This window comes from Oryctolagus cuniculus, chromosome 7, assembly GCF_051225735.1.
Source record: "Oryctolagus cuniculus isolate XC-2025 breed Fujian yellow rabbit chromosome 7, ASM5122573v1, whole genome shotgun sequence".
Taxonomy (NCBI): Eukaryota; Metazoa; Chordata; class Mammalia; order Lagomorpha; family Leporidae; genus Oryctolagus; species Oryctolagus cuniculus.
In genome coordinates, this window is record NC_142873.1 from 85,900,838 (window position 1) to 85,928,715 (window position 27,878).

The following is a 27,878-nucleotide window of genomic DNA, read 5'->3' on the forward strand; positions in this document are numbered from 1 at the left end:
TACACCACAGCACCAGTCCCCATAACCCTATCTTTGACATATACATGGTAATGTCCAGGACAGAATAGTGAGTAAAGCCAATGGCTGTAACAGGAGTCACTTGATACACCTTTCATCTTGAGGCCATCAAGACAGGGGCTTTTATTAAGGACACTGGGGAGAATGGGATGAAGGTTGACCTTGCCATCAAACCAGTAACTAAGGTTGAACATTTGGCACCAGGAGCAAGTAGATATTACATTAGTTATGACAGTGGAACCTGTCTGTGGCCGTATCACCCTGAACATGAACATGCCTGATCTTGTCTGATCTCAGAGAAGCTAAGTAGGGTCAGGCCGTGGATGGGAGACAGTGGAACCTGGAAAGGCATATTGAATACTATGAAAATTTTGAAAAGAATTTTCTGCTGTTTCTATTTTTGAAGAGCAAAGGAAGTTCTTATGTTTTTTTCTATTCATATCATTTGTGATTATTAAGCATGTTACAAGACTGGAACTTAAAAATAGAAGCTTGGGTGGAATGTCATACCATATTCTTGCATCTGAAACATTTATTTTTCACCCTTCTCTTTATATTTTATTCACAAAAACTATAAAAACACTGTAGGAATCCCATGCATTCTAAAATAAAAATATAAGTTAATCAAGGTGTTTTCTGTCAAAGCAGATCATTCACTGATTCCTTCCCACCCTTGGTTTTCTTAATTTCACTACCATTTCTTTTCTTCCCCTCCACCCAACATTCTTAAGGGAATTTAAAAAAATACTGACATGTTAGCTCTGAGTAGAAAAGAGTAGTACCGCCTCTATTTGGAAATAATAATGGGTTGAATTCTGAATCTGCCCTTTTCTAGCTAATTCTCCTTAGCAAAGCACCTATCCTATTTTTGTGCTTCTGTTAACTTCTTGGCTTAGGAAAGGTTTTTGTATTTAATCAAATCAAACAACACAAGGCTTAGAGAAATGACACATATTCATATATTCTAATATATTTCTGAAACAATGATAGTGGATTACCATCTGTTTAGGAGCAAAATAATAACTTATTTCATGTGCAGGCTCTTGTGAGTATACTAAGTCTTAAAAATTACTCAGCAATATGTTTTAACATCAAATTGAAGCAGTTAATATCTTGATTTTGTGATTTTTACCATAATGATTGTACAAATGATTAACACTTGTCTGTAGGTGACAAACAATTTACTGTTCAGGAAGGAAAAAGAGATTTTGAAATCAGAGATGACCCCCTAAAATTTATACAAAAAAGTCCCCCAGAAGTGCTATCGGGGGTGCCGCATATGCTACCGGAATTTGGGGTGTCATGATTTCACCATATGCTTACTAATAAATCCCCGACATTAATAAGCCCAAGAGGGTTCTTGCCTAATATTTAGAGAAGAATTCTAAATACCAGCACCAATAAATGAGGCAGCATGGTACATTTTAGGCTTTTATTTAGTGTGAAAGGTGCGTAGGAAAGTAAGGGCTTTAGTTCAGTTTAAGGAGAGGGGAAAATCTGGAAACTAGGGTAGCATCCATACCAAGCAGAGAGCAGACCAAAAGCCATGTGCAGCAAGTGCCTTGAGCTGCTATCCACCACTTATCACCAGCAGCAAAACAGAGGCAGAGAGCCTTTTGAAATGTTCCTTGCCTTTTTATTTATTTTCCACAAGGGAGTGGCTTGTGGGCAGGTGGGCGCTCAGGTATGGTCAGGTAGAGTCTGATGTCACATGGAGGCATGGTGAGGGTATCGAGGTTACACAGGATCGTGGTGAAGGCGTGGTCTTCCAGCTCACAAACCTAATCAATTTTAACCTGTATGCCTGCCTACTTCAATTTAACTTGTCTATTTCAGAAACAACATAAAAAGTAAATACATGCAGTACATGCTGTTACTCTAGAACTGTGACCAGAGTGGATAGAGAATCCAGAACAGGGCTTTTTGTCTCCTATTTTACCTTCAGTTGCATAGTTTTCTTAGCTTGCTCCCTATCACTTATTTTTTTCTTAACATTACTGAGTCCTAGATCAATTTCCATCTGATTGTTTTTGGGGATAGTGGCCATTCTCTGGGGCACAGGTACAGAAGATTCCATCCTAGGAAGCTTTCTTGACTCTTCAATCTGATTCTCTTTTTCCATCTTGGCATAATAACTGTGTCTTTTAAAAAAAAAAGTCTTCACTGGAAATGTGGTACTAAGCATGGAGTTCTCAGTCTGGCAATAGAAGTAGACATTACTTAAATAATTGCAGACATAGGTGGACAAATGCAAACTGAGATAAATAGTATCTGTAAGTAATCCATTCCAGGACTTCTATCTAATACCAAATTCCCCAGATGCTGAAGTCCCTTATATAACACATACTCCCATACACTTTAATCACCTTTAGATCACTTCTAACACCTAATGCAGTGTCACAAGACTCTATGTGAATAGTTGATACACCCTATGACTTAGGGAAAAATGGCAAGTGGATGCTCAGTGTGCAACTTAATTTTTTTTTCAGTCTGTGGCTGTTCATTCCCATAGATATGGAGCTGCAAAAACAAAGGACCAACAATGTAGGAGGAATTTCATTCTAAAAGGGCCTACTATGGAGATGGCTGTCATAATCTGAGGCTTAGGGAAAGTTTCCATGAGCAGAGCCCTTTGTGATGTAACCTGAAGGGTGAATGGCAGTTACCTGGGCAATGAAAAGGGAAGGTCATTTCTGAGAGAAGGCACGAGCTGGAAGGAAGCACCACATATTCATCTGAAGAACTAAATGAAGGCCAGCATGGCTCTCAGGCTCAGTTAGGGAGGAAGTGTAAGATGAGGGAACAAACGGGGGCAGGTAGCAGAACAGACGCAGCTTGATGAGCTTTATTCCCAAGGTTTTGTATTTTGGGGGGCCAGCGCTATGGTGCAGCGGGTTAATACCATGGCCTGAGGCACTGGCATCCCAGATGGGTGCCAGTTCGAGACCCGGCTGCTCTACTTCCAATCCAGCTCTCTGCTGTGGCCTGGGAAAGCAGTAGAAGATGGCCCAAGTGCTTGGGCCCCTGCAGAAGCTCCTGGCTCATGGCTTCGGATCAGTGCAGCTCCGGCCATTGCGCCAGTTGGGGAGTGAAACAGTGGATGGAAGACCTCTCTCTCTCTCTCTCTCTCTCTCTCTCTGCCTCTCCTCTCTCTGTGTAACTCTGACTTTCAAATAAATAAATAAATCTTTTATTAAAAAAAGGTTTTGTATTTTTATCCTAGAAACCAATGGATGTTGATGGAGGGGTAGGGCTAGTTTTATGATGACATTACTGTTTTGTAAATGTCACTCAAACCACAAGAACAGCTCCCTGTTGCAGTAATTTGAGTGACATATAGTGGAACCCTTTTCATTAGCAGAGAAAAAAAAGGTGGACAGATGAAAAGATTGAAAAGGGCATAAAATCATGGGAGATAGAGATCCTGTGTCTGAAGGATAAATCCTAACCTTCTGGCTTGTCATGGTAAAGAGAGGATGCCACCATTCACTGAAACTGGGGAAGCCAATAGAAAACTAAGTTTGTGAATGAAAGTCTGAAGATTAAGTTTAGTTACATTGAATTTGGAGTGCCTCTAAGAAGTGTGAATTTGGCAGTTGGATTCAGAGCAGAAAAAGTGCTCTGAAGTGAAGAATATTGGACTTGTTGCCTGTGGAGAGAATATAGAAGTGGGGAAAGAAAAGGATCTGTCAAAAGACAAAATTACAGCTAATTTAGTTTAGAGATCTTAATTGGTTTATTTGCAATTCTAGAATTAGGCAACAGTTCATTCCAAAAGTAGGATTAAGTGTTCTAATGAGCTAAGCCGAAGAGGTTGGTTTTATATACAGAGAAAGTCTTGAAGAAAGCAGACACAGCAAAAAATGGATTGGTCATTTCATAGTTATTTTTCTTACAAGGCGGTGATGGGGAGATAAAACAATGAAAAATAAGTGATTAACCTCAGATTACTTCTTTGTAAGGATTAAAGCATAAGGAACTTCGTTATGACAATTGTAATCTGTGTTTAAGGAATCTAGTTGTTTCTCTCTCCTGATTTCTCAGGTCAGATAAAAATTTAGTTTTAGTTTGCTGACTTGGAATATTAGTATGAGTGACTCCATTTTGATTTTTGGTCTGGTCCAGTGGAGCCTAGAGTAAAAACTTATTCCAAAACAATGGACTTCCGTAATTTTTAGTTACAGGTCAAACACTGAGGGTTGAAGAATTTCAACATTTAAAAATGTTGGTAGAATGGGATGAAACTGCAGAGGAAGCTGAAAGAGATAACAAAATTGGGATACATAAATCAAAAGAGTTTTGGTTCTAACCTTAACCTACCTTAAAATATTCATGACAAGCTTAGATTCCTTTAGAAGTGTGTGAGTGTTAAAAGGGGTAGACAGACTATAGCCTTTAGTCCAGTCACCTGCTGATGTAAGACAAGTTTCACTGAAACACAGCCACACCATTCACTTAAGAATATGCACAGCTGCTTTTATGCTACAGCAGCAAAGTTGAATAGTTGCTTATAGAGACCATGTGACCCAGAAGCCTAAAATGCTTACTGGCCATGTAAGAAAAAATTTGATTACCCCAATCTAGATTTCAGACATATATACAAAAAAAAAAAAGAAACAAAATCAACAAAAGACTGACACAAACAATATCCTTGGGTTTATACAGCATTCAACTTACAAAGCTGTTCACTGTGACCCTTGTTAATCTAAAACAGCAATCAGATATTTTCCAAAGAATGATGATACTTACTTGGGAAGAGCAGAGCATTACAATAGGAGTACGTACGCTGTAGAAAACTATGGGTGTATTCAAAGAGATTGAGGCACGAGGAAGTTTTAGTGTCAAAAAAATGAGAAGGATTACATCAGATATTTTGAAACACTAATCGGGCCAAAATGACTAATAACCAGGATGGTACCAGTCCAGTGTTGAAAAGACATACAGTTGCTGTTCTCCTGCCCTTATAAAAGTACTTTTAGTGTAAGGCTGCAACGGCCTCTGTGCAAACTTTGGTTCCGGCAGTCTTTTGTGGTAATTATTTTAGGCAGTCATTCATAAGAATCCTTAATAACCTCCTGGCTTTATTTATTTTTTTCTAAGGTTGACAAAGGTGACCCCCATATTTATTATGACAAATTCTGTATTCCTTTCACACCCTCGGTAAAAGTAAAATGGTGTGGTCCCATCCTTTCTTCCTCCTTTATTTCCTTTCTGCTCAGAAACCTTGAGATAAAAAAAGTCTCCCTACCTGAATAAATATTATTGATACATATTAGTGTTGTTGTTGAAAACTACCTTTAAAAGTAGTGATAAGGTGAATACTACACTCTTAAAAATTAATTCTCCTTAACATTGTTTTATGATATCCCCTATAACTAAAAATATTATTTTCTACATACTGTTTCTTAGTTAAGTACCAAAAGTCACTTCCATTTATCTCAAATGATAATTAACCAAATTATCAGATTTACTGTTTGATAAAATTCACTCTGTTCCCATATTAAATTATTTATGACTTGACAAAATAACAGCATCTAATATATCTGCTGTAATTTTAGTGTGTTCATCCAAAAGTTACATGTAACAATCCTAATCCCTAAAGTGATGATATTGGGAAGTGGGATATTTGGGAAGTGATTAAATTGTCATCAGAACTGTGCCTTCACAATAAGGATGAGTGCCCTTAAAAAGAGACCCCAGCAAGCATGTTCACCTCTTCTACCATGTGAATGCACAACCATAAGGCAGCAACTATGAACTAGACAATGGCCCTCACTAAACACCGAATCTGCCAGCACCTGGGCCTCATACTTCTCATCCTCAAGAAACATCAGAAATAAATTAGAAACTTGAATTGGCTAAAACAATGGTTTCAAAAAGAAATTGAATAAACAAATTAAAAGAAATAGCTATTGGGCCGGCGCCGCGGCTCACTAGGCTAATCCTCCGCCTAGCGGCGCCGGCACACCGGGTTCTAGTCCCGGTTGGGGCGCCGGATTCTGTCCCGGTTGCCCCTCTTCCAGGGCCAGCCCTTTGCTGTGGCCAGGGAGTGCAGTGGAGGATGGCCCAGGTGCTTGGGCCCTGCACCCCATGGGAGACCAGGAAAAGCACCTGGCTCCTGGCTCCTGCCATCGGATCAGCGCAGTGCGCCGGCCGCAGCGCGCCGGCCGCGGCGGCCATTGGAGGGTGAACCATCGGCAAAGGAAGACCTTTCTCTCTGTCTCTCTCTCTCACTGTCCACTCTGCCTGTCAAAAAAAAAAAAAAAAAAAAAAAAAAAAGAAATAGCTATTAAGCCACAAATATTCACAGAGGAACTTTTTTTTTTTTAAGATTTTATTTATTTATTTGAAAGTTAGAGCTACAGATGGTGAGAAGGCAAGACAGAGAGAAAGGTCTTGAGTCCGCTGGTTCACTCCCCCAAATAGCCACAACGGCCAGAGCTGTGCTAATCCGAAGTCAGGAGCCGGGCGCTTCCTCCAGTCTCCCACTCTGGTGCAGGGGCCCAAGGACTTGGGACATCTTCCACTACTTTCCCAGGCCACAGCAGAGAACCAGAATGAAAGAGGAGCAGCCGGGACTCAAACCGGCGCCCATATGGGATACCAGTGCCACAGGCAGAGGATTAATCTACTGTGCCACAACGCCGGCCCCTTAGGTACATTTTGAAAACAATACGACAGATGATAAATCAATCTATCAATTGGTAGTTCTGATAAATCAATTCATACATAATGAGTATGTAGGACAAATGCAAACTTTAAAGATAATCTTTAATTTCTAAACCAACACTTTTCGCAGCACTGCAGCTCACTTGGCCAATCCTCCACCTGCAGCACTGGCACCCAGGGTTCTAGTCCCAGTTGGGGCGCCGGTTCTAGTCCCAGTTGGGGCGCCAGTTCTGTCCCGGTCGCTCCTCTTCCAGTCCATCTCTCTGCTGTGGCCCAGGAAGGCAGTGGAGGATGGCCCAAGTGCTTGGGTCCTGCACCAGAGTGGGAGACTGGAGGAAGCGCCCGGCTCCTGACTTCGGATTAGCACAGCTCTGGCCATTGTGGCTATTTGGGGGAGTGAACCAGCGGACCCAAGACCTTTCTGACACAGAGGAACCTTAAATGCATATTGCTAAGTGAAAGAAGCTGACCCAAAAAGGCCACAAACTATGTAATTCCAATTACATAAATTCTGGAAAAGGCAAAACCATTGTGGCAGTAAAATGATCATATATTATCCTTTTTTAAAATGCTATTTTGTTTTTCACATATTTTCCAGAATATTGAATAGATATATGACTACTGTACCCTTTAAATAAGATATCTTGTGAACATCCTCAGCACAGTATTTGATATTATGTAATTACTAGCTGGCTTCTTGGTAAATGTTTGTCTAAAGGCACTAGAGAATAAAATAATGAATAGTACTCCTTTCTTTCCTTTTCTTTGGATTCCAAGCATAGTTCGATTTATCCACACACACACAAAAATAGATGAATCAACTAAAGTTATAATTTACTTAAGGTAATATACTCATAAGTAAATTAATATGTATTAAATGTCATGAATTTCCTATTTAAATATATATTTTTTGAAATTGAGTAAACTTTGATTCTCATACCTTAAATTTTAATATAGGGACCACGAGGACTTCAAGGCGATGCTGGGCCACCTGGAGAAATGGGTGTTGAGGTAATATTTTTATAGTTCTTTCTTGTTCTCCAATGTCTAATACATTTTTGTAAGACTGTTAAATTAACATAGTAGATATATATTGTAAAGAACAATTCTGGCCGGTGCCGTGGCTCAATAGGCTAATCCTCCACCTAGCGGCGCCAGTACACTGGGTTCTAGTCCCTGTCAGGGCGCCGGATTCTGTCCCGGTTGCCCCTCTTCCAGGCCAGCTCTCTGCTGTGGCCCGGGAGTGCAGTGGAGGATGGCCCAAGTCCTTGGGCCCTGCACCCCATGGGAGACCAGGATAAGTACCTGGCTCCTGTCTTCGGATCAGCGCGGTGCGCCAGCCGCAGCGCGCCAGCCGCGGCGGCCATTGGAAAGTGAACCAACAGCAAAAGGAAGACCTTTCTCTCTGTCTCTCTCTCTCGCTGTCCACTCTGCCTGTCAAAAAAAAGAAAAACAATTCTATAGTATTTGGTTTCATATTCAAAAAATAAAACCTGGGGCCATCATTCTGGCTCACAGGGTTAAGCTGTTGCCTACAACACCAGCATCACATATAAGAGCAACTGTTCGAGTCCTGGCCACTCCACTTCATAGCCAGCTCTCTGCTAATGTGCTTGAGAAAGCAACAGATGATGACCCAAATCCTTGTGTTCCTGCAACCTACCTGAGAGAGCTGTATGGACTTCCAAGTTCTTGGTTTCGTCCTGGCCCTGCCCCAGCCATTGTGGCTATTTGGGGAGTAAACCAGCAGATGAAAGATCCCTCTATCTCTCTCTAACTCTTCCTCATAAACAAATAAATCTTTTTTTTTTTAAAAAAAAGCAAAACAAAATACAACCTAAAATTCCATTAAAACCAAAAATTAGGGTGGACATTTGGCATAGCAGTTAAGACACGTCTTGGGACATCTGCAACCCATATGAGAATGTCTGTGTTCCCAACAGTACTTATGTGCCTTACCATATTAATGGATTCTCAGAATGATTCTTAGTTAGGGGCAATCATGCCCATCTTACAGATGAGGAAACTAAGGTTAAATAACTAACTCAAGGGCAATAGCCAGTGGTAATAGAAGTAGTAGTAGTAGTAGTAGTAGTAGTAGAGCCTGGATTTAAACTTAGGCAGTCTGTCTCCCGAACCCATGCTTTTAGCCAGCCACTGTACCTCTCAGCATGTAATGATGCTACTTAATGAAAGAGTAATTATTTCCAGCAGTGCTCATCTGGAATCAGAAATGGCAAAGACAGTTTAAAGCACTGATTCCAGACTGGTTTCACAAAACAGCTACCACAGAAATCCAAAGATAAAAGGCTGAGAAAGGAATAAAAGAGGCCAAAAGGGGAAGAAGTCCAAAGAGTGTTGGCGTTTTCTCTCAAGAGCATTAATCTTAGAGATAGTAAATGCCATCATTTCCGAGGCAGACCAGAGAAACCGAGGCAGTCTTGCTTCAGGGTCCTTTCTCTTAAGTACAGCTCTGTGTTGCCCTTTAACAGTGTAGGGGTTACAGAGGTAAACAACAGAGAAAAAAAAAGAAAAGGTAACAACTATTTAAAGCTGAACATAGTGAAAGGGAGATCATAAGAGGGAGCTAAACTTTTGGCAAGAAATGATAGGAGAATACTAACTGGGATACAGAAGTTCCCAGTTAGAGGACCACAACAAGTAAACATCTAAGACCAAAAAAACCCACAAAAATTAATTCACAGAGTAATTGCCTCTGAAGGTTAGGGCGGGGCCTTTTCATTATAGGCCCATCTTGCTCTGTTGTGTGTATTTATTTTGACGAAAACAAGGTGTATATGGAATGCAGAAGCTGTGTCAAACTGGAACACTGAACTTTGTGCCTTCTAAAGTATTTCAGAGTGATATCCAAGATTGTCCTCCAGGGATCAGAAATCCCTGAAACCCAGAAAGCAAACAAGAACCAGAGGGAAGAAGGGAGCTAGAGAGGAAGAAGGAGGAGTGATGAGAAAGGAGGGGAGGAAAAGAAGAGGAGTGTGGACGAGAGGGGGACACGGAGAACGTACTGAAAAACAAGATAAATGACCCTGGGAAACAAAAACAACTCAGTAGCAATTGTAGGAGCTCTGGGCCTGGAAATAGCCAAAGGCTGCTGTGTTTTCCAAATAAAAGAAATCAAAAGTATCTCAATAACTGGACCCAATCATGAAAGAAGGCTGGAAAAGAAGCTCAGTGTGTGCATGTGTGTGTGTGTGCGTGTGTGTGTAACTTTTTAATGTGAATAAATTCATCTTTTCCTTCTGTAAATTTTTTAATAACACCAGTAAGGAAAAAACGAATTTTTTAAGGGAAGTGGTTTTGAACAGAAAGGGATAGGAAGAGCAAAAGGTAAGGGAACAAAAAACTGTGAGCGTATGAGGGTAGGAAATTAGAAAAGGAACTAGGTGGTAGGTTGTTTTTGACCAGTACCTAAAAGTGAAAGGAATGGAATTAACTAGTGTTAAAGTCCTGAGTTTATGGACTGGTGCTGTAGCATAGTAGGTTAAGCCTCATAAAGGCAACAGTTGGAGTTCCTGCTGATTGCCTGAGAAAGCAGTAAAAGATGGCCCAAGTGCTTGGGCCTCTGCACCCACGTGGGAAACCTGGAGGAAGCTCCTGGCTTTGGATTGGCCCAGCTCCGGCCATTGCGACCATTTTGGGAGTGAACCAGCGAATGGAAGACCTCTCTCTCTGTCTTCCTCTCTCTGTCTGTGGCTCTGCCTCTCATATAAAGAAATAAATCTTTTAAAAAAATGTCCTGAGTTTAGGTGAAGTTGTTTTGACCATTTGTACTGTTAAAAGGTCTTCTGCCTTGACGTTTATAAAGGGGCAGCAAAGACCCTCTTTTGGACCCAGATTTCTTATCCCTGTGCTAAAATAAAATTCCTGCTGTCTTATGAGGTTGTTATTAACTTTGTCATGTGTCAAAACATTCTCTTGTAGGGACCTCCAGGTATTGAAGGAGAGCCTGGTCTGCAAGGCGATCCAGGTGCAAAGGTAACCTTCCTAACAAGTAAATGGAAGATGCTCTAAACTTTCACTACTGTATCCCCTACATTTGTCACTTTTTGGCAAGCATTTTCCCTCTGAAGTCTGGTGAATGCCAGCAGATAAAAATGGGAAGTGTCCTGGAATTCCTATCCTTTATGATAGGTCCTCCATAATTAGACAGCAAATTAGTAAAATACAGTTTCATCTTTCCCTTTGTTTCTTCAGGGAGATGTCGGACCTGCAGGGAGTGTTGGAGGAACTGGGGAACCAGGGTTACGGGTAAGTGCCTACTGGAAACCCTTTTTACAATTCTTTTATTTAATTCATTCACAAAATGCCCACAATGACAGAGGCTAGGCTAGAACCAAAGCTAGGAACAAGGATCTAGTCTCCTTTGCAGGTGGAAGGAATCCATTTGCTTGAGCCAACATCACTGCCTCCCTAGGTCTACATGAGGAGGATGGGAGAGTCAGGAGTCAAAGCTAGGAATCAAACCCAAGTACTCTGATGTGGGATGTGAATGTCTTAACTCTTAGACTAAATGTCCATTCCTGGAAACCCTTTTAATAATTCATAGATCTGCTTACGTCAGTGACTCAAAGCTTGTCAACTTAGATTGACGACATTAAAAACAAATGTAATAAACATTTTGGTGCATTATTTAAAATATTTGTCTTTATTTCATAATTTCAAAAACCACATGTCAAACACTGTTCATGTTCTAATTTAGTAGTATTTAGAGTCCTGACTTCATATGCCCTTCTCCAAATCAGGTGTACTCTGCTAACCCTTGCCAAAAATGTGGAAACCCTGTGATTGTCACTAATGATAGCATTAAGAAGAAATTCACAGACATCAAGGGTCAACTCTCAGGAAATTTCCTCACCTATAAAGATAGACAAAGGATTGAAATCTAATATATGTTTTTTAAAAAACTAGAATCATGCAAAGTTACTAAGATGCAAAGAAAAAATATAAATAGCTATAATTAGTTTAAAGAAATTATACTGATATGATAGCCTTTTATGATGAGGAGTTTTTTTTGCAAGAAAATAGAGTTAAAGATACTTTAAGAGGCATTGGTTCTCTAAAAGTCAGAGTTCTGCATCTTCTTTTTTTTTTCTTTCTTTTCATTTACCCTTTTTTTGGAGGAGTGGTGAGGCAGTTAGAGGGAGTGGGAGATATAAGTACTGAAACTGTTAGTGAAGGGAGAGGTGGGACAACTATGAGTAAGCACAAGTTAATTTACTTTGAAATTACTTACCTACCAAGAGAACCATTACTACTTTAAAAGCTCCATAAACCATGGCTCTGTATTTCTGTAAGTTCAGCTTCTTGATGGACCAGGACATTAATCTTTGCCTGTCCTCTATGAGAAAAAAAAAATGCAAAAGTTCTAAAAGTCTAATACAGCAATCATAACTGAATCACGTTGTATTAACTCATGTAAATTCAGCATAGAAGGTACTATAATTTTATGAGATGTGGTATTTACATTTCTTGAACTCAGAAATGTTAAGTCTAGCTGTATAAATTTTCAGAGCTACCAAGTGAATGAATGAATGAATATATATATATATATATATAGCACCTTTAAATATCAAAACCCTACTCATAATCTGGGACCACATTTTATTTGAATTTACAATGCTCTGACTCCCTAAATCATCTGCAGAGCTATTCAAAGCAAATTAAATCATGCTTGTTATACCATCAACTCTCCTTTAAAAATAAAGTAGAAGTCGAAACAAACACAAACCTGCTACTCTTTCTACTTTTTAGAGGCAAAAAATAAGCTAAATAGTGTAGCAAAAGACTTTATCTTATGGTTTCTGCTACAAAATAGGGTGAACCAGGAGCTCCTGGAGAAGAAGGTCTCCAAGGAAAAGATGGATTAAAGGTAAATTATACTTTTAATGTTATATGTAAAAAAGATGTTTTATGAAATCTATAATATATAAAACATTATTTTTGCATGCCAAACAAAAGTCTGCTTATTGTGAAGCATAATTATTTTGCTGCATTATTTTTTAAAAAATGTATTGGGTTACAGGGAACTCAAGGAGGCAGGGGTTTTCCAGGAGAGGATGGAGAAAAAGGAGATATGGGCTTACAAGGAACTCCAGGGCCCTTGGGTAAACCAGGTCACATGGGCCTTCCGGTAAGTCCTTCTGGGTTCATTTTCAAATACTCAGTGTTACTTGATGCCTCCCACCGACACACACACACACACCCTTATACAGCCAGTGGGTAATTGGAAGTGTGGAACTATGACTTGAAAGAAGGACAAAATGAAAGCCTTGGTTACTAGTCCTCCTAAGATCCAAATGTAAAGACACTTTTTTCATAAGTCACATAGACTTCTGTCATAAAGCATTTAAAAGGGAATGCTTTAGTAGAAGGTAGTCTGAGTCCTTGGGCCCTTGCACCAGCATGGGAGGCCCGGAGGAAGCTCCTGGCTCCTGGCTTCAGATCGGCACAGCTCCAGCCTTTGCAGCCATCTGGGGAGGGAACCAGTGGATGGAAGATATATCTCTCTCTCTCTCACTCTGCCTCTATCTCTCTGTAACTTTGCCTTTCAAATAAATAAATAAATAAATCTTTAATAAAAAAAAGGTGGGGGGATGCTTTTGGTTGTCCAAACCTTAATTTGGTTGAGCAATTTGGTTATTTATTCATAAAACTGACATTATTATTGTAGAGCAATATCCTAGCTTTAGAATGCAATTCTTTGCAAGCATAATATCTGATCAGTATCAGCTATCTGACCCTAAATTGTAGCATTACTGTAGTGGAAATTCTAAATGTATATTGAATAAACTCTCAGACCTCAAGGCAAATGGAAGGCATTAATAAATAATGAGCACAGCTCTTACTTGCTTTGGCTCTTCATTTACAGCATTTGTTATATCCTTCCAAATACAGCTTCTTTGGCCATCTTACTGTTTCATTTTACTGTTCCTTCTTTTCTTGTCTCATGTCTTTGAACATGGTTTGTCCCCAAGATTATCTATGTTTACTTATCTAAGTTTCCATGCCGTTAGAGGTAGTCTGCTATCTTGGACATCATCCCTTGTGACCCTAGCAAAAAGTGACCTCTCTCTTCCCTTAGGACTCAGTTCTTTGGAGATTGAAAATGAACCATGGTAGGTCTCTTTCCCTGGAGAGCCCAGCTTTTCAAAAGTTAATTCTCAGGGTGGGATTTTGGTAAAGCAGTTAGGACATTGCTTGTAGTGCCCACATTGCATATCAGAGTGCCTGATTGAGTCCCCCTTATACACTTCCTATCTAACTTCCTGCTGGTGCAAACCCTGGAAGGCAGCAGATGATGACTCAAGTGCTGGGATCCCTGCCACCCATGTGGAAGACCTGAATTGAGTTCCTGGCTCTCAGCTTCAGTCTGGCCCAGCCCATTTTTTGCAGGCATTTGAGAAGTGAGTCAGCAGATGGAGTTTCTCTCTCTCTGCCTTTCAAGTAAAAATGAAAATAAATAAATAAATAATTTTTAAGTCCTTAAATTAAACAGCAACAACAAAAGCTAATGCTGTCTTTACTTCTCGCCATAAACCCATGGGGTTTCAGAACGGACTAAGAAGTGAATCATGAATAAGTTCATCGTGCAGACAGACTGGGAAGAAAAATAGTGACTTAAACTATTTATTTATTTTATTTATATGAAAGAGAGAGATGTAGAGAGATCTCCTATCCACTGATTCACTCTCCAAATACTTGCAACAGCCAGGACTGGACTAGGCAGAGTCCAGGAGCCAGATTCACGATCCAGGCAGAAACCCAAGTATTTGAGTCATTAACTGTTGCCTCCCAGAGTGCGCATTAGCAGGAAGATGGAAAAAAAAGTTGCCCTGGGGATCAGGCCCAAGAACTCTGATAGGCAATGCAGCCAGCCCAAGTGGTGGCCCAACTGCTTCACCGAATACCCATCCCTGTGATACACAACCTTTGAGTCTTTATGCTGTATTTCTTCCTCTCTCTTCTAACTTCCAAATCATTGAATGTTTTCTCTATGACAGCCCCTGACCCAGTGGGCTCAATTAGGTTTGCAGAATTAAGAGGAAAACTCTTCCTAGACCAATACAACATATATCATAAATGAAGCATAAACAGGCATCTCACCATTCACATTTGCCCATGACTATAATCTCTATAGCAACCATTAAAATAATGCACTAATTCATATTTTCCCAAATGATAGATATTATTACCAGCATATTTCAAAAAGACATTTAAAGAATGTGGATGATGGCCGGCGCTGAGGCTCACTTGGCTAATCCTCCGCCTGCGGCACCAGCACCCCAGGTTATAGTCCTGGTTGAGGTGCCACATTCTGTCCTGCTTGCTCCTCTTCCAGTCCAACTCTCTCCTATGGCCTGGGAAGGCAGTGAAGGATGGTCCAACTGCTTGGGCCCTGCACCCACATGGGAGACCAGGAGGAAGCACCTGGCTCCTGGCTTTGGATCAGCGCAACATGCCGGCCATAGCAGTCATTTCGGGATGATGAACCAATGGAAAGGAAGACCTTTGTCTCTGTCTCTGTCTCTCTCTCACTGTCTAACTCTACCTGTTTAAAAAAAAGGAAAGAAAAAAGAATGTGGATGACGCAAATTGTCACCTGTGTTTAACCTTCAGCAAATTAAATCTTTCCCTCCAGTTTCAGAGTAACAATGAAGTGCCCCTTTCTCCTGTCTCACCCTCTCAACCCTGGAAAACTATGATGGATATTCTCCCCTGGCAAATACAAAGAATTAGGGAGCCCTCCACAAAACTATCATACATGCCAGAGATGTAGACACTGAACCATGTGATTTCATTTATATCTTCTCTTAGGGTCGTCGCAATTTACAGCTGAAAAAAAAAAATCAACCTCAGAGAAAGTAAAAGGTTTAATATATAAGATAATATAGCGGGTCTCAGACTAGCACTAATTCCTTCATTTTCTGACTTTCGTGTCTCTAAGCCTCACTTCCAGAGATAATCAGTTTTGTTCCCATATTTTGTCCTTCTGGTGTCCTTGATAGTTTTCATCATTTTTAGAGCAGTCATACCTCTTCTGTCATCATCAAAAATGGAACCACACAGAAGCCAAGTAACAACTGCCAAGAAAGTGTGATTATCTTCCTGAAAATTCTTGTCAAACTTGTTTTGGTATTTTAGAAGCCATTAACAGCTATTCATTCTTTAGCAAAGTTCTGTAGCAGAATTCGAAGAGTTAGTGGGGAGGGGGAACACAGTAGTAAGGAAAATGAAGTCCTGAACACCATCAGCTAACATGACAGAGAATCCAGGGAGGGATGATGCAGTTTGACAGCTGGTGATGGCACAGCAGAGATGAAAAAGAGGCTCAACACAGGCATGGAAAAATGATAAACACAGATTTCATCTGCTCCATAATTTTTCCCAGGAACAGTCCTGCCTAGTACACATCTTTGGTGCCTTTTTTTAGTAACAACACATGTGTGTTTCTTTTTTATTCTTTTTGTTGTTCTCCTTGGAATTTTAAATGCCTTTCAGCTTATAAACTCAGTAAAAATACCATGGCATTTTTTTTCAAAAGAATTTTATGATCCAAGAAACTGTTGCTTAATCAGACAGCCTGATGTTGGATTTAATTTTTCACTTCTAAAATTTTTCCTTGGGCGGTGTCACAAAGATGGTACCTTGGATTCTTACAAAGTAAACAAGAGAGAGAGAGAGAGAGAGAGAGAGAGAGAGAGAGAGAAACTTTGTTTTCAAGAAAACAGAAGCTGTTCCTACTTCCTAGAAGATGGGAAATGAGCTCTGTATTAAAAAATAAGGCAGTAACAGATTCTAAATCTAAGATATATGCTGCTTTAAACAGAATAAAAATATTTTATGCTTGAATTATATGCTAAAATAAAATCTTCAGTGGCCTAAACTCAGTTATGAGAAAAGTGTTGAAAAGAAACCTGCCTGACTTACAGTCTGTCATCTGTTTCTAAAAAAACTACCACAATAGTATCTAAAATCTAAATATATGTGGAGCTATGAATTCAAAGTTAAATTCATTAAAGTGAAATTGTCTTATTTTCCTTCTGTAGGACAAAATTTATTTGGATTTATTAGAATGTGATTTTCCTAGTATGTTTAAGGTGGTATGATATCAGAAAGAGGTGAAGCTCTTAAGAGAAGATGAAATCAAATAAAGTCCCCTTCTCTAAGAAACTTTTTAAATAGGATCTTAAATTAAATGAAGGCATCAAGATGAGAGGAATATCCACAGCTAGCAAAGAATAAGACATATATGGTTCTTATTACTTAAAGTGTTGTTTGTTTTTTTTTTTTTTTTTTTGAAATCTTAAAAAACAATCAGTTGGGGGAATGGGAATTCAGGATGATTGGCAGTAAGGAGCAAAGAATTATCAAAATCTTTATCATTTGAGTACCTTCTGTGACTCTGGTGTTAGGTTTGTTTATTCCAAACTATTTTATCATAAAGCAATAGACAAAGCTCTGTATTGACCATTGTATGACTATTGTTCAAATCCCTGCTGTCCTTCTAAAGACCTGTACTTGCTAAGTTACTATTTGGTTTCTTAGTTCATGACTTGTACCTAACAAAGTGGTTAGAGCCATGCAAAGCTTTCTAAGATCTTCAGAAGGGTGCTGAATTAGCAATGCTAAACTGCTTCCACCCCTACTTTAGTCAGAAAAAGATCCTTGTCTGTCTATTTAATATATTACCTTTCATGTATGTTTTTTTTGGAAGAAAAATATTCTATGCATTTAAAAAAATTAGCTTGGATTTTAAAAATTCTGTTCAGCTTTATACACTGATTCTATATAGTTGTACATTCTTTAATTCAACAAAGTTCTTTTTCATACTTTCTGCTATCCAAGAACCTTGCTAAACACTAGGGATACACTAGGTAAGAAGAATAACAAGATCCCTGATCTCAGACATTATAATATAATGGAGAAGACTAACAACAGATAAAAGACCATTGCAGATTGTGATAATGCAGTGATGGAAATAAATAGGATAATGAAAGAGAATAGCTGATTAAATCTAGGAAACTCAACTAATTAAGTTCAGAAAACACAATACAGTGAGGGCACAAGGGAAGACTTCTCTAAACAGGAAACTGTTAAATAGAAAGCTGAAGACTAAAAAGGAAATTCCCGTGCAAAGAACTCTGTGAAGATCCCTCAAGGTTATGTAGCAGCAAGCATTAAGGCTTTGAGGTGAGAATGACCTAAGAATTTTTAGAAAGCTAATTGTTGCAGCTGCAGCACAATGAATACTGGAAAGTTCTTCAAGATGAGCTCAAAACCATGGTAAAAGTTTACCTTTTATTCAAACTGTAGTGAGAAGCTTTTGAAAGGTTTTGAACAGAAGAGGAGCATAGTCTCTGGTGGGAATCACATGTTAATTTCCAAACTTTGTTTTACAAGATCTGGTGTTATTGGATATTCTAAGGCATGAAATAAAATTACAAGAAAAGAACAAAATAAACTTGAATCAGAAAAGCATGTCATATGCCAAGACCATTCAGTGAGGGAAAGAATGGTCTTTTCAACAAATGGTGTTGAAACAACTGGATACCCCCAGCAAAAGAATAAATTTGAACCGTTCCCTATACTACACACAAAAATTAATTCAAAAGTGGTCTTATACCTAAATTTAAGAGCTAAAACTATAAAATCCTTATATGAAAACATAGGAGTAAACCTTCATGACCTTAGGTTAGACAAAGACTTCTTAGATAATATCAAAAACACAAATCACCTCCCATACCCTGCAGAAAGAAAGCAGGAAAGGGAAGGGGAAAGGAAGGAAGGAAGGGAGGAAATTTGAACTACATTAAAATTAAAAATGGAGGCCATGGGGCCAGCACTGTGGCCAACGGGTTAAAGCCCTGGCCTGAAGTGCCGGCATCCCATATGGGCACCAGTTCTACTCCCAGCTGCTCCTCTTCCAATCCAGCTCTCTGCTATGGCCTGGGAAAGCAGCAGAAGATGGCCCAAGTGCTTGGGCCCCTGCACCCACGTGGGAGACCTAGAAGAAGCTCCTGGCTCCTGGTTTTGGATTGGCTATCTCCAGCCATTGCAGCCATCTGGGGAATGAACCAACAGATGGAAGACCTCTCTCTCTGTCTCTACCTCTCTCTGTAACTCTTTCAAATAAATAAAATAAATCTTTAAAAAAAAAGTGGAGGCTGGTGTGGCAAAGCAGGTTAATCTGCAGCTTCCAACACTGGCAATCCATATTAGACTGCCAGTTCAAGATGCAGCTACCCCACTTTTAATCCAGTTTCCTGCTGATGCTGTTGGGAAGGCAATAGAAGATGACCCCAATACTTGGACACCTGTTACCCATGTGGAAGATCAGGATGGAGTTCCTGGCTCCTGGTTTCAGCCTGACCCAGACCCAGCTGTTATGTGAACCAGTGGATAGATGATTAGTCTCTCTCTCTCTCTCTTTCTCTCTCTCTCTCTTTTCCTCTCTCTCCCACTCTTTCAAATACATAAATATTTCTTTTTTAACTTTTATTTAGTAAATATAAATTTCCAAAGTACAGTTTATGGATTACAATGGCTTCCCCCCCATAATTTCCCTCCCACTCGCACCCCTCCCATCTCCCACTCCCTCTCCCATTCCATTCACATCAAGATTCATTTTCAATTATCTTTATATACAGAAGATCGATTTAGTATCTATTAAGTAAATATTTCATCAGTTTGCACCCACACAGCAACACAAAGTGTAAAATACTGTTTCAGTACTAGTTATAGCATTACTTCACATTGGACAACACATTAAGGACAGATCCCACATGAGGAGTAAGTACACAGTGACTCCTGTTGTTGACTTAACAATTTGACACTCTTGTTTATGGCGTCAGTAATCTCCCTAGGCTCTAGTCATGAGTTGCCAAGGCTATGGAAGCCTTTTGAGTTCGCCGACTTCGAGCTTATTCCTACAGGGTCATAGTCAAAGTGGAAGTTCTCTCCTCCCTTCAGAGAAAAGTACCTCCTTCTTTGATGGCCCCATTCTTTCCACTGGGATCTCACTCACAGAGATCTTTCATTTAGGTCTTCTTTTTTCTTTTTTCCAGAGTGTCTTGGCTTTCCATGCCTAAAATACTCTCATGGGCTCTTCTGCCAGATCCAAATGCCTTAGTGGCTGATTCTGAGGCCAGAGTGCTATCTAAATATTTCTTTTTAAAAATTATAACTTTCGCAATGGGTTTGCCGCCAGAACACAGGTGTTGTCAAAACCACCGCTAAATCAAAGCCAAAATGGGAAAGGAAAAGACTCACATCAACATCGTCGTCATTGGCCACGTAGATTCTGGCAAGTCCACCACCACTGGCCATCTGATCTACAAATGTGGTGGCATCGACAAAAGAACCATTGAAAAATTTGAGAAGGAGGCTGCCGAGATGGGAAAGGGCTCCTTCAAGTATGCCTGGGTCTTGGATAAACTAAAAGCCGAGCGTGAGTGTGCTATCACCATCGACATCTCCCTGTGGAAATTTGAGACCAGCAAGTATTACGTGACTATCATTGATGCCCCAGGACACAGAGACTTCATCAAACACATTACAGGCACATCTCAGGCTGACTGTGCCGTACTGATTGTTGCTGCTGGTGTCGGAGAATTTGAAGCTGGTATCTCCAAGAACGGGCAGACCCGTGAGCATGCCCTTCTGGCTTACACGCTGGGTGTGAAACAACACACTTTGTGTGTCTGTGTGGGTGCAAATCTTTACTTAGTATAAAGCTAGTCTTCTATATGTAAAATTAGTTAAAAATGAATCTTAATTTAAAATGGGATGGGAGAGGGAGTAGGAGGTGGGACAGGAGTGTGGGTGGGAGTGTGGGTATGGGGAGGAACCACTATATTCCTAAAGCTGTACCTATGAAAATTGTATTCATTAAATAAAACTTTCTTTAAAAAAAAGACAAAAAGCTTTCTAGGTAGAGGGAGTATCTAATGGAATTTCCCTAAGACAGAAAAAATCTTGGCCTACTCAGAAACAACAATGACAAAGCCTATGTAGCTACAGCATAGTAAAATACTGGAAACTATGTCAAAGAATTGGTAGAGCCATATCATATAGTATATTATAGATTACAGTAAAGGATTTGGAGATAATTTCATTTGCAACAGGCAGCTATTTGGAAGGTTTTCAATGGTGAGAGTTATGTGATTAACCATGACAGAATCACTTATCCCATTGTGAAGAAGTGGATTATGGGGTAAAATGAGGATCAAACTACTCAGAAGGCTGTGGAAGCACTTCAGTTGAAAAGTAATGTTGAGTGGGAATTCAAGGGAGCTAAAAGAGGTAGTAAGTAGTGATCAGATTCAGGATTTTCTGATAGTTTGGATGTTTAGAAAGCATAAAAAGTTAATAGAGATTTAACAGAGTAACAGAGAGAATAGTCATATCATTAAGTGTATAACAAGGGTATAAACGGCATGGATTGTGTTTAAATATGCACAGATATGAGGGCTTTTTCTGGCTCACCTGATATTTTTCAGAAACCCCTACTTAATAGTGGGATGCGGTGGAGGGATGGAAAAAGGCAAAGAGAATTTAAAATCCAGTTCAAGTGAATGCTTAAACTTAATCTGGTCCTGTAATTTAGTAGAATATTCAAGAATTCAATCATTCAGATATTCAAGTAATATTCAGACTATCAGGATGATTCATCTCTCAACCTCATCAGTTCAAGAACTCCTTTCCAAAACTGAAATGTGTGTCTGGTGGTGGCAAGGTTGAAGAGACCCTGGCTCTTGACCCAAGTGTTGTTCATACTAGTTGAGGCATGTTAATGTCCCTTGTAAATTTGCTCACTGTCTATGCTGCTGGCTTTTGTGTGTTTTGGCAAGGGTGGAAGGGGTGGTGGTGGAGGAGGATTATTCCCTTGCTGACCTGGCCTCATGTCAGCTCCCACTGATTTCTGTGGATCTCTCCTAGCTCTACTGTGATTCTCATCCAGTTTTAGCCCCAGCAATCTGCTTTCCAGCCCTTATTATAGCACTACGTTTTTCCCATGGTGGTGGCCAGTCGCTGCCATCTGTAAGCTCCCCACCTGTTTCTGAGTTCCTATCTACATATAGGAACCAAGCAATAGCTCTGGAAAATTTTACCATATGCTTCAGCTCATTTTGAGTATGTGTCAGTTGATATGAGAACATTTTAATTCAGTACAGTTGTGGAGTATTTATATGATTAAGGGTTTTGTGAATTCCTTTATATACCAATATTGCAACAAAAGTTTAGCATTTTTTAAAAGTTACAAATGTAAGTCATGTGTTTTACAAATCAAAGAAATAAAAAAATCAATAGATGAAACAAAAAGCACTTAGTAAAATTTAATATCCATACATTAACTACCATACTTAATGGTGAAACTTCAAAGAAATGAGCTAAGATAACTACTATTCACTATTTCTAGTTAACATTAAATCAAATTCCCAGCCAGTAGAGCAAAACAAAATAAATAACCTACAGGTTATAAAAAGTATTAAGAGTTCAGCAAGATACTGAATATAAAATTAATGTACAAAAATAGATTCCATTCTTCTTCCTTGGCACCAAGCATTTTGAAAACCATTTTTAAATATAAGTTCCAACATTTGCAATAAACCAAGTAAATAGGATTAAATCTAAAAATATTCACAAATACTTTCATAATTTTAAAAAATTTTTTATTAAAGACCTAGATATTTTTATTCATTAATAGGAAGACTCAAAATCATGAAATTATAATTCTCCCCTAAATTTCTTTACAAACTTAGTACTGAAAAAAAAACTTAGTATTCAGTTGACATTACCATAATATTTTTTTGTGTAGAATTTGACTGATGAAAAATGTTTTGGGCCAGCACCATGGCTCACTTGGTTAATCCTCCGCCTGCGGCACCAGCATCCCATATGGATGCCAGGTTCTAGTCCCAGTTGCTCCTCTTCCAGTCCAGTTCTCTGCTGTGGCACAGGAGGGTAGTGGAGGATGGCCCAGGTGCTTGGGCCCCTGTACCCACATGGGAGACCAGGAGGAAGCACCTGGCTCCTGGCTTCAGATAGGTCAGTTCAGCCCGTAGTGGCCATTTGGGGAGTGAACCAACGGAAGGAAGACTTTGTCTCTCTGTCTCTCTGTCTCACTGTCTATAACTCTACCTGTCAAAAAAAAAAAAAAAAAAGAAAGAAAAATGTTTTGAAATTTGTGTTGAAGAGCAAAGACTCAGTATCAAGAAAATATAAATAACGAGTGGTGCAACAGAGGGTGGGAGAGTTGCTAGAGGTTAAGGGAAAACTTGGCCTACCTGGTAACATGTTATCAAAGCTATCGTAATGTAATTAGTGTCATGTTACTCACAGATAGACCAGTGGAAACAGAAGATAACCTAAAACCAAATCTAAGGATATTTTTTGAAATTTTATTTTTAATAAATATGCACTTTATGTCTAAAAGGAAAGAATGAGATATTCAATACATTTACTGGTACAATTGGTTATCCAAATGGGAAAAAAATCCCTCATACGAATGAACACATGCACACAAACAAGTTAAATTCCAATTAATATTAAAGAACTAACTGTGAAAACAAAAATTTTATGATTCAGAGAACATTTAAGAGACTATTTTATGAACTCATGAAGGAAAGGAAGCATTAAGGATCCAAGTAAAACATTGAAAGAAACAAAAAGTATTTGTGAATTTGATTACATTAAAATTATAAGTTGTGTTAAGAAAAAGTTATAATAAACAGGGTGTCTGTGGGGGTTATATACTGTATACATGTATTCTGTTTCTTAAAGTATGTGGTAAGCACATGCATTTTCATTGTACCTTTTAATATCTTCATATGCATTGTATAATTCACTTTAAAAAGTCAACATTGGTTGTAAGAACGAGCATTTTATTGAGCTCTTCATTAAGTCTCATTCTTTCTAAGATTTACATGCATTATCTCATTTAATCTTAGTAACCCTTTAAAGAAGCTTTTTTCTTTTTCAAAAGATTTATTTATTTATTTATTTGAAAGTCAGAGTTAACACAGAGAAGGAGAGGCAGAGAGAGTTCTTCCATCCACTGGTTCTCTCCATAGTTAGCCACAATGGTTGGAGCTGTGCTGATCTGAATTCAGGAGCCAGGAGCCAGGAGCTTCTTCCAGGTCTCCCACGCGAGTGCAGGCGCCCAAGCATTTGGGCCATCTTCTACTGCTTTCCCAGGCCATAGCAGAGAGCTGGATCGGAAGTGTAGCAGCCGGGACTCAAACCAGTGCCCATATGAGATGCCGGCACTGCAGGCAGTGGCTCTACCTGCTACGCCACAGAGTCAGCCCACTGAAGAAGTTTTATTATACTTCTTTTACTAACAGGAAACTGAGACTGTTAGAAGTTAGTTAATTTACCTGGGGTCCTGTAACTATTAGGTGCCAGAGCCAGAATATGAATCTGGAACTCACACCCTTAACTTCTATGAAGATTCATCAGCCTCTTTTTAAAAGGTCTGTTAACTATAAAGTTTTCTGGAGAGTGCAACTATCATTTCTACCTCTGGATGCAGCTGTAACTACACCAATAGAACATAGCAGCTTTGGCCTCTCAACTCAGTGACTGAGACTACAAGAACATTTTACTCAGGAGCACAGGGCATGAGTCATTTCCTTAGGTATCTGTTTATTCACTCAACAAATATTTATCAAGAGCCTACATAGCACATTGGTAAACCACAATTTATTTCTTGTCTACCTCATTTTTGCAGTTTGCCAAGTTTCAGGGACACAAATTTGAAATTTCCATTTTCATTTCCAACTAATGGAGGGAGAATTCTGGTTAGTTATTAGCCACTTTAGAACTTGCAACCTAACTTACCATGGATCTCACTTAAAGCCTAGGCATTGCTGATTTAAAAATTTATATGGTATCCCTATTTTTACTTACCAAAAAAACTGAATATTGAAAACTTTAAATCTGTTTTTGAATAAACAAAGTACCTATTGAAGTGAAAGATTAACAGTTTAACGTGACCATCTCCTTGTCCTCCCTGTATTCCCTTTCTTTTTCCCCACAAATCACAGAGTATCTCTTTAAGACTTGTTACTGCAATGAGATTTTGAGACTTTTCCCTGACTGGGTATTAGATATAATTTTTAAAATATTAACTAAAATATCTACTATATTTTTCATGGAAATGCTGAAATGGATGTATTGAGATTTGCTTCATATTCTTGTTCATTTAAATGATATACTAAAACCAAGTAATTTTTTTTTCTAAAAAAAAATGGAATTTTTCTATCTTGACCATTTTGTGTATGTGAACTTCATGGCCAATAACAGCTATATATGTAAATAAACAGGACCACTTTTTGAATAATTTTACAAATATAATTGTGATAAAAAGCAACTCTTATTTTTATTTAGTGTTCAATTCAGTGATTATCTGATAGGAGTATTCGAGCACTCCATCTTGCCTTTTTTTTAACCATTTACTTCTTTTTGTATATTGAATATTCAGGGACCAGAAGGAATTGTGGGAATTCCAGGGCAAAGAGGTCGTCCAGGAAAAAAGGTAGGTTTTTGACTTATATCCTTTTTTTATCATTTTCTTTCTTCTGACGTGTCCATAGCTCCAGAAAATGCTGTGCTGTTTTAATTTGCATCAGCTATAAAGAAGTGAACAGGCAACAGGATTGTGGGGCAGCGTCCCATGTGGGTGCCAGTTTCTTTTCCACCCTAGGAAAACCATGGAAATGGGCCAAGTACTTGGACCCTGCCATCCTTGTGGGAGCCTGAGATGTAGTTACAGGCTACAGGCTTTGAACTGGCCCAGCCCCAGCCATTGCAGCCATCTGAAGGGCCAGCCAATCGATACAATATTCCTTTCTCTCTTTCTCTTTCAAATAATTAGATAAATATTAGATAAATATTTTTTAAAAAGTCAGAGAACTCAGAGGGCTTCCGTAGCCTTGGAAACTCATGACTAGAGCGTAGGGAGACTACTGATGCCATAGACAGGAGTGTAAATTGGTAAAGTCAACAACAGGAGTCACTGTGCACTTACTCCTCATGTAGGATCTCTGTCCTTAATGTGCTGTGCATTGAGATTTAATGCTATAACGAGTACTCAAACAATATATTTCACTTTGTGTTTCTATGGGGGTGCAAACTGTTGAAATCTTTACTTAATGTATACTAAACTGATCCTCTGTAAAAAAAAAAAAAAAAAAAAAAAATTATCAACTCCCAACTTGACTCTCACTGGGATTAAACATGACAATAGGTCTGATCTGATTTCATCATCATTTAAAAAAAATCATCTATTATTTTTCACTTTATGTCTCTGTGTGGGAGCAAACTGTTGAAATCCTTACTTAAGGTATACTAAGCTGATCTTCTTTATATTAAGATAATCAAAAATGAATCTTGATGTGAATGGAAGGGGAGAGGGAGTGGGAAAGGGGAGGGTTGTGGGTGGGAGGGACGGTATGTGGGGGAAGCCATTGTAATCCATAAATCGTACTTTGGAAATTTATATTCATTAAATAAAAGTTAAAAAAATAAATTAATTAAAAAAAATATTTATACAGAAAAAAAGTAGTAAAGAACTATAAATTTTTCTTAAAAAATACTCATCTTTAAAAATTAATGCTTAATTCCAAATAGAAGTATTTATTACCTTGATTATTTGAAAGCAAATTTTCCAGTTTGTAATTGTAAAAAAGAGTCTTTGTTTTTTATTCTTCTGCTGTTTGCCAAAAATTCTTTAGGTATACCATTAGCAAGAATAGAAATAAAAGAGAAAATACTCTACAATTAGTGCTAATCAATAATAACTTTAGCCGGCGCTGCGGCTCACTAGGCTAATCCTCCACCTTGCGGCGCCGGCACACCGGGTTCTAGTCCCGGTCGGGGCGCCGGAGTCTGTCCCGGTTGCCCCTCTTCCAGGCCAGCTCCCTGCTGTGGCCCAGGAGTGCAATGGAGGATGGCCCAAGTGCTTGGGTCCTGCACTCCATGGGAGACCAGGCGAAGCACCTGGCTCCTGCCATTGGATCAGCACAGTGCACCGGCCGCAGTGTGCCGGCCGCGGTGGCCATTGGAGGGTGAACCAACAGCAAAGGAAGACCTTTCTCTCTGTCTCTCTCACTGTCCACTCTGCCTGTCAAAATAATAATAAAAATAATAATAACTTTAGTAAAACATTTCAGGAAGAAAAATATAATTGTAATCATTTCCTAGTTTGTTATTAACATGTTTGTCTAAACTGGAAAAGCTAATGATTGATTTTTATCTTTCCCATTAAGAAAATTAAGAATGTTTTTATTTGCTTACCTTCTATTTTACTAACAACAAAAAGAGTCTTGATATATTTGTACAATTCTAGTACTTTATAATAATGAAAATATATCTTTGTATAGGATCAATAATTTGTTCAACTATTACTAAAACATGGAAATGGTTCTCACACTGGCCTGAGACAGTTCAAAATATGTTTATTTTAATTAATCTCAAATCATACCGTATTATAGTTTCCAAAGTCAAATTCTAGCATTTCTTAAGAATTTTGGACAGTAGAAGGGAAATAAAGAGAAATGAATGAGGTAACTGTTAGTTACCATTGAGGCCCATGAAATTAGCACCTAGAAGTGAGACAGTGCTGAAACTTACTGGCGTGGAATGACTAGGTCCAGATTATTGCGTAATACAAAGAACTTGCTAAGCAGAAGAATACACTTTAGAGTGACTCCGGATGTCCCTGAGAGTGGGCTGTATCCAACAAGGTTCCAGGTCATCCCTTTATACAATCTGGATGGAGATATCTGGGGTGGTATTAATTAAGGTTTGAATACCACAAATTCCCTTGCCTGTTTTTTTTTTTTTAATTAGAAATCTCAGAAGTGTCATAGCATCAGGTACATGATGGAAGTAGGAATTTCAGCCATAGTATTCTTATTACAATAATATCAAATTAGTTATACATCATGGTGGGAGTGTATATAGTTAGCAACATATTGGTTATTTTCTGCAAGTGGTGATTTTCTGGAAACAGTAGCTTTCCTCTGTACAAAAAGAGAGGGTGGATTGCTTAGATGCAGTAGGCAGGATCGTGGGGAGCAACCTGATGACCTCAGATCTTCCTCACTAGCTACCTCCTGGCCTATATAGTTTTCTACTGTGGGCCCCCTGGAAAGTAAAATAAAGCC

The 27,878-nt window shown here is 39.0% G+C and overlaps 1 protein-coding gene across 1 annotated transcript in view; it reads left to right on the plus strand.

Annotated features, from left to right (window-relative positions):
• The window catches only part of COL24A1 (collagen type XXIV alpha 1 chain), a gene marked incomplete at its 5' end in the record, with an annotated part of 418,086 nt that overhangs the window by 278,439 nt on the left and 111,769 nt on the right, over positions 1-27,878 (plus strand). The window contains 6 exons of the mRNA XM_089299394.1: positions 7,645-7,698; positions 10,630-10,683; positions 10,903-10,956; positions 12,524-12,577; positions 12,731-12,838; positions 25,193-25,246. Of these exons, the coding sequence (XP_089155520.1) occupies positions 7,645-7,698; positions 10,630-10,683; positions 10,903-10,956; positions 12,524-12,577; positions 12,731-12,838; positions 25,193-25,246 (378 nt within the window). The remainder of the gene's footprint in view (positions 1-7,644; positions 7,699-10,629; positions 10,684-10,902; positions 10,957-12,523; positions 12,578-12,730; positions 12,839-25,192; positions 25,247-27,878) is intronic.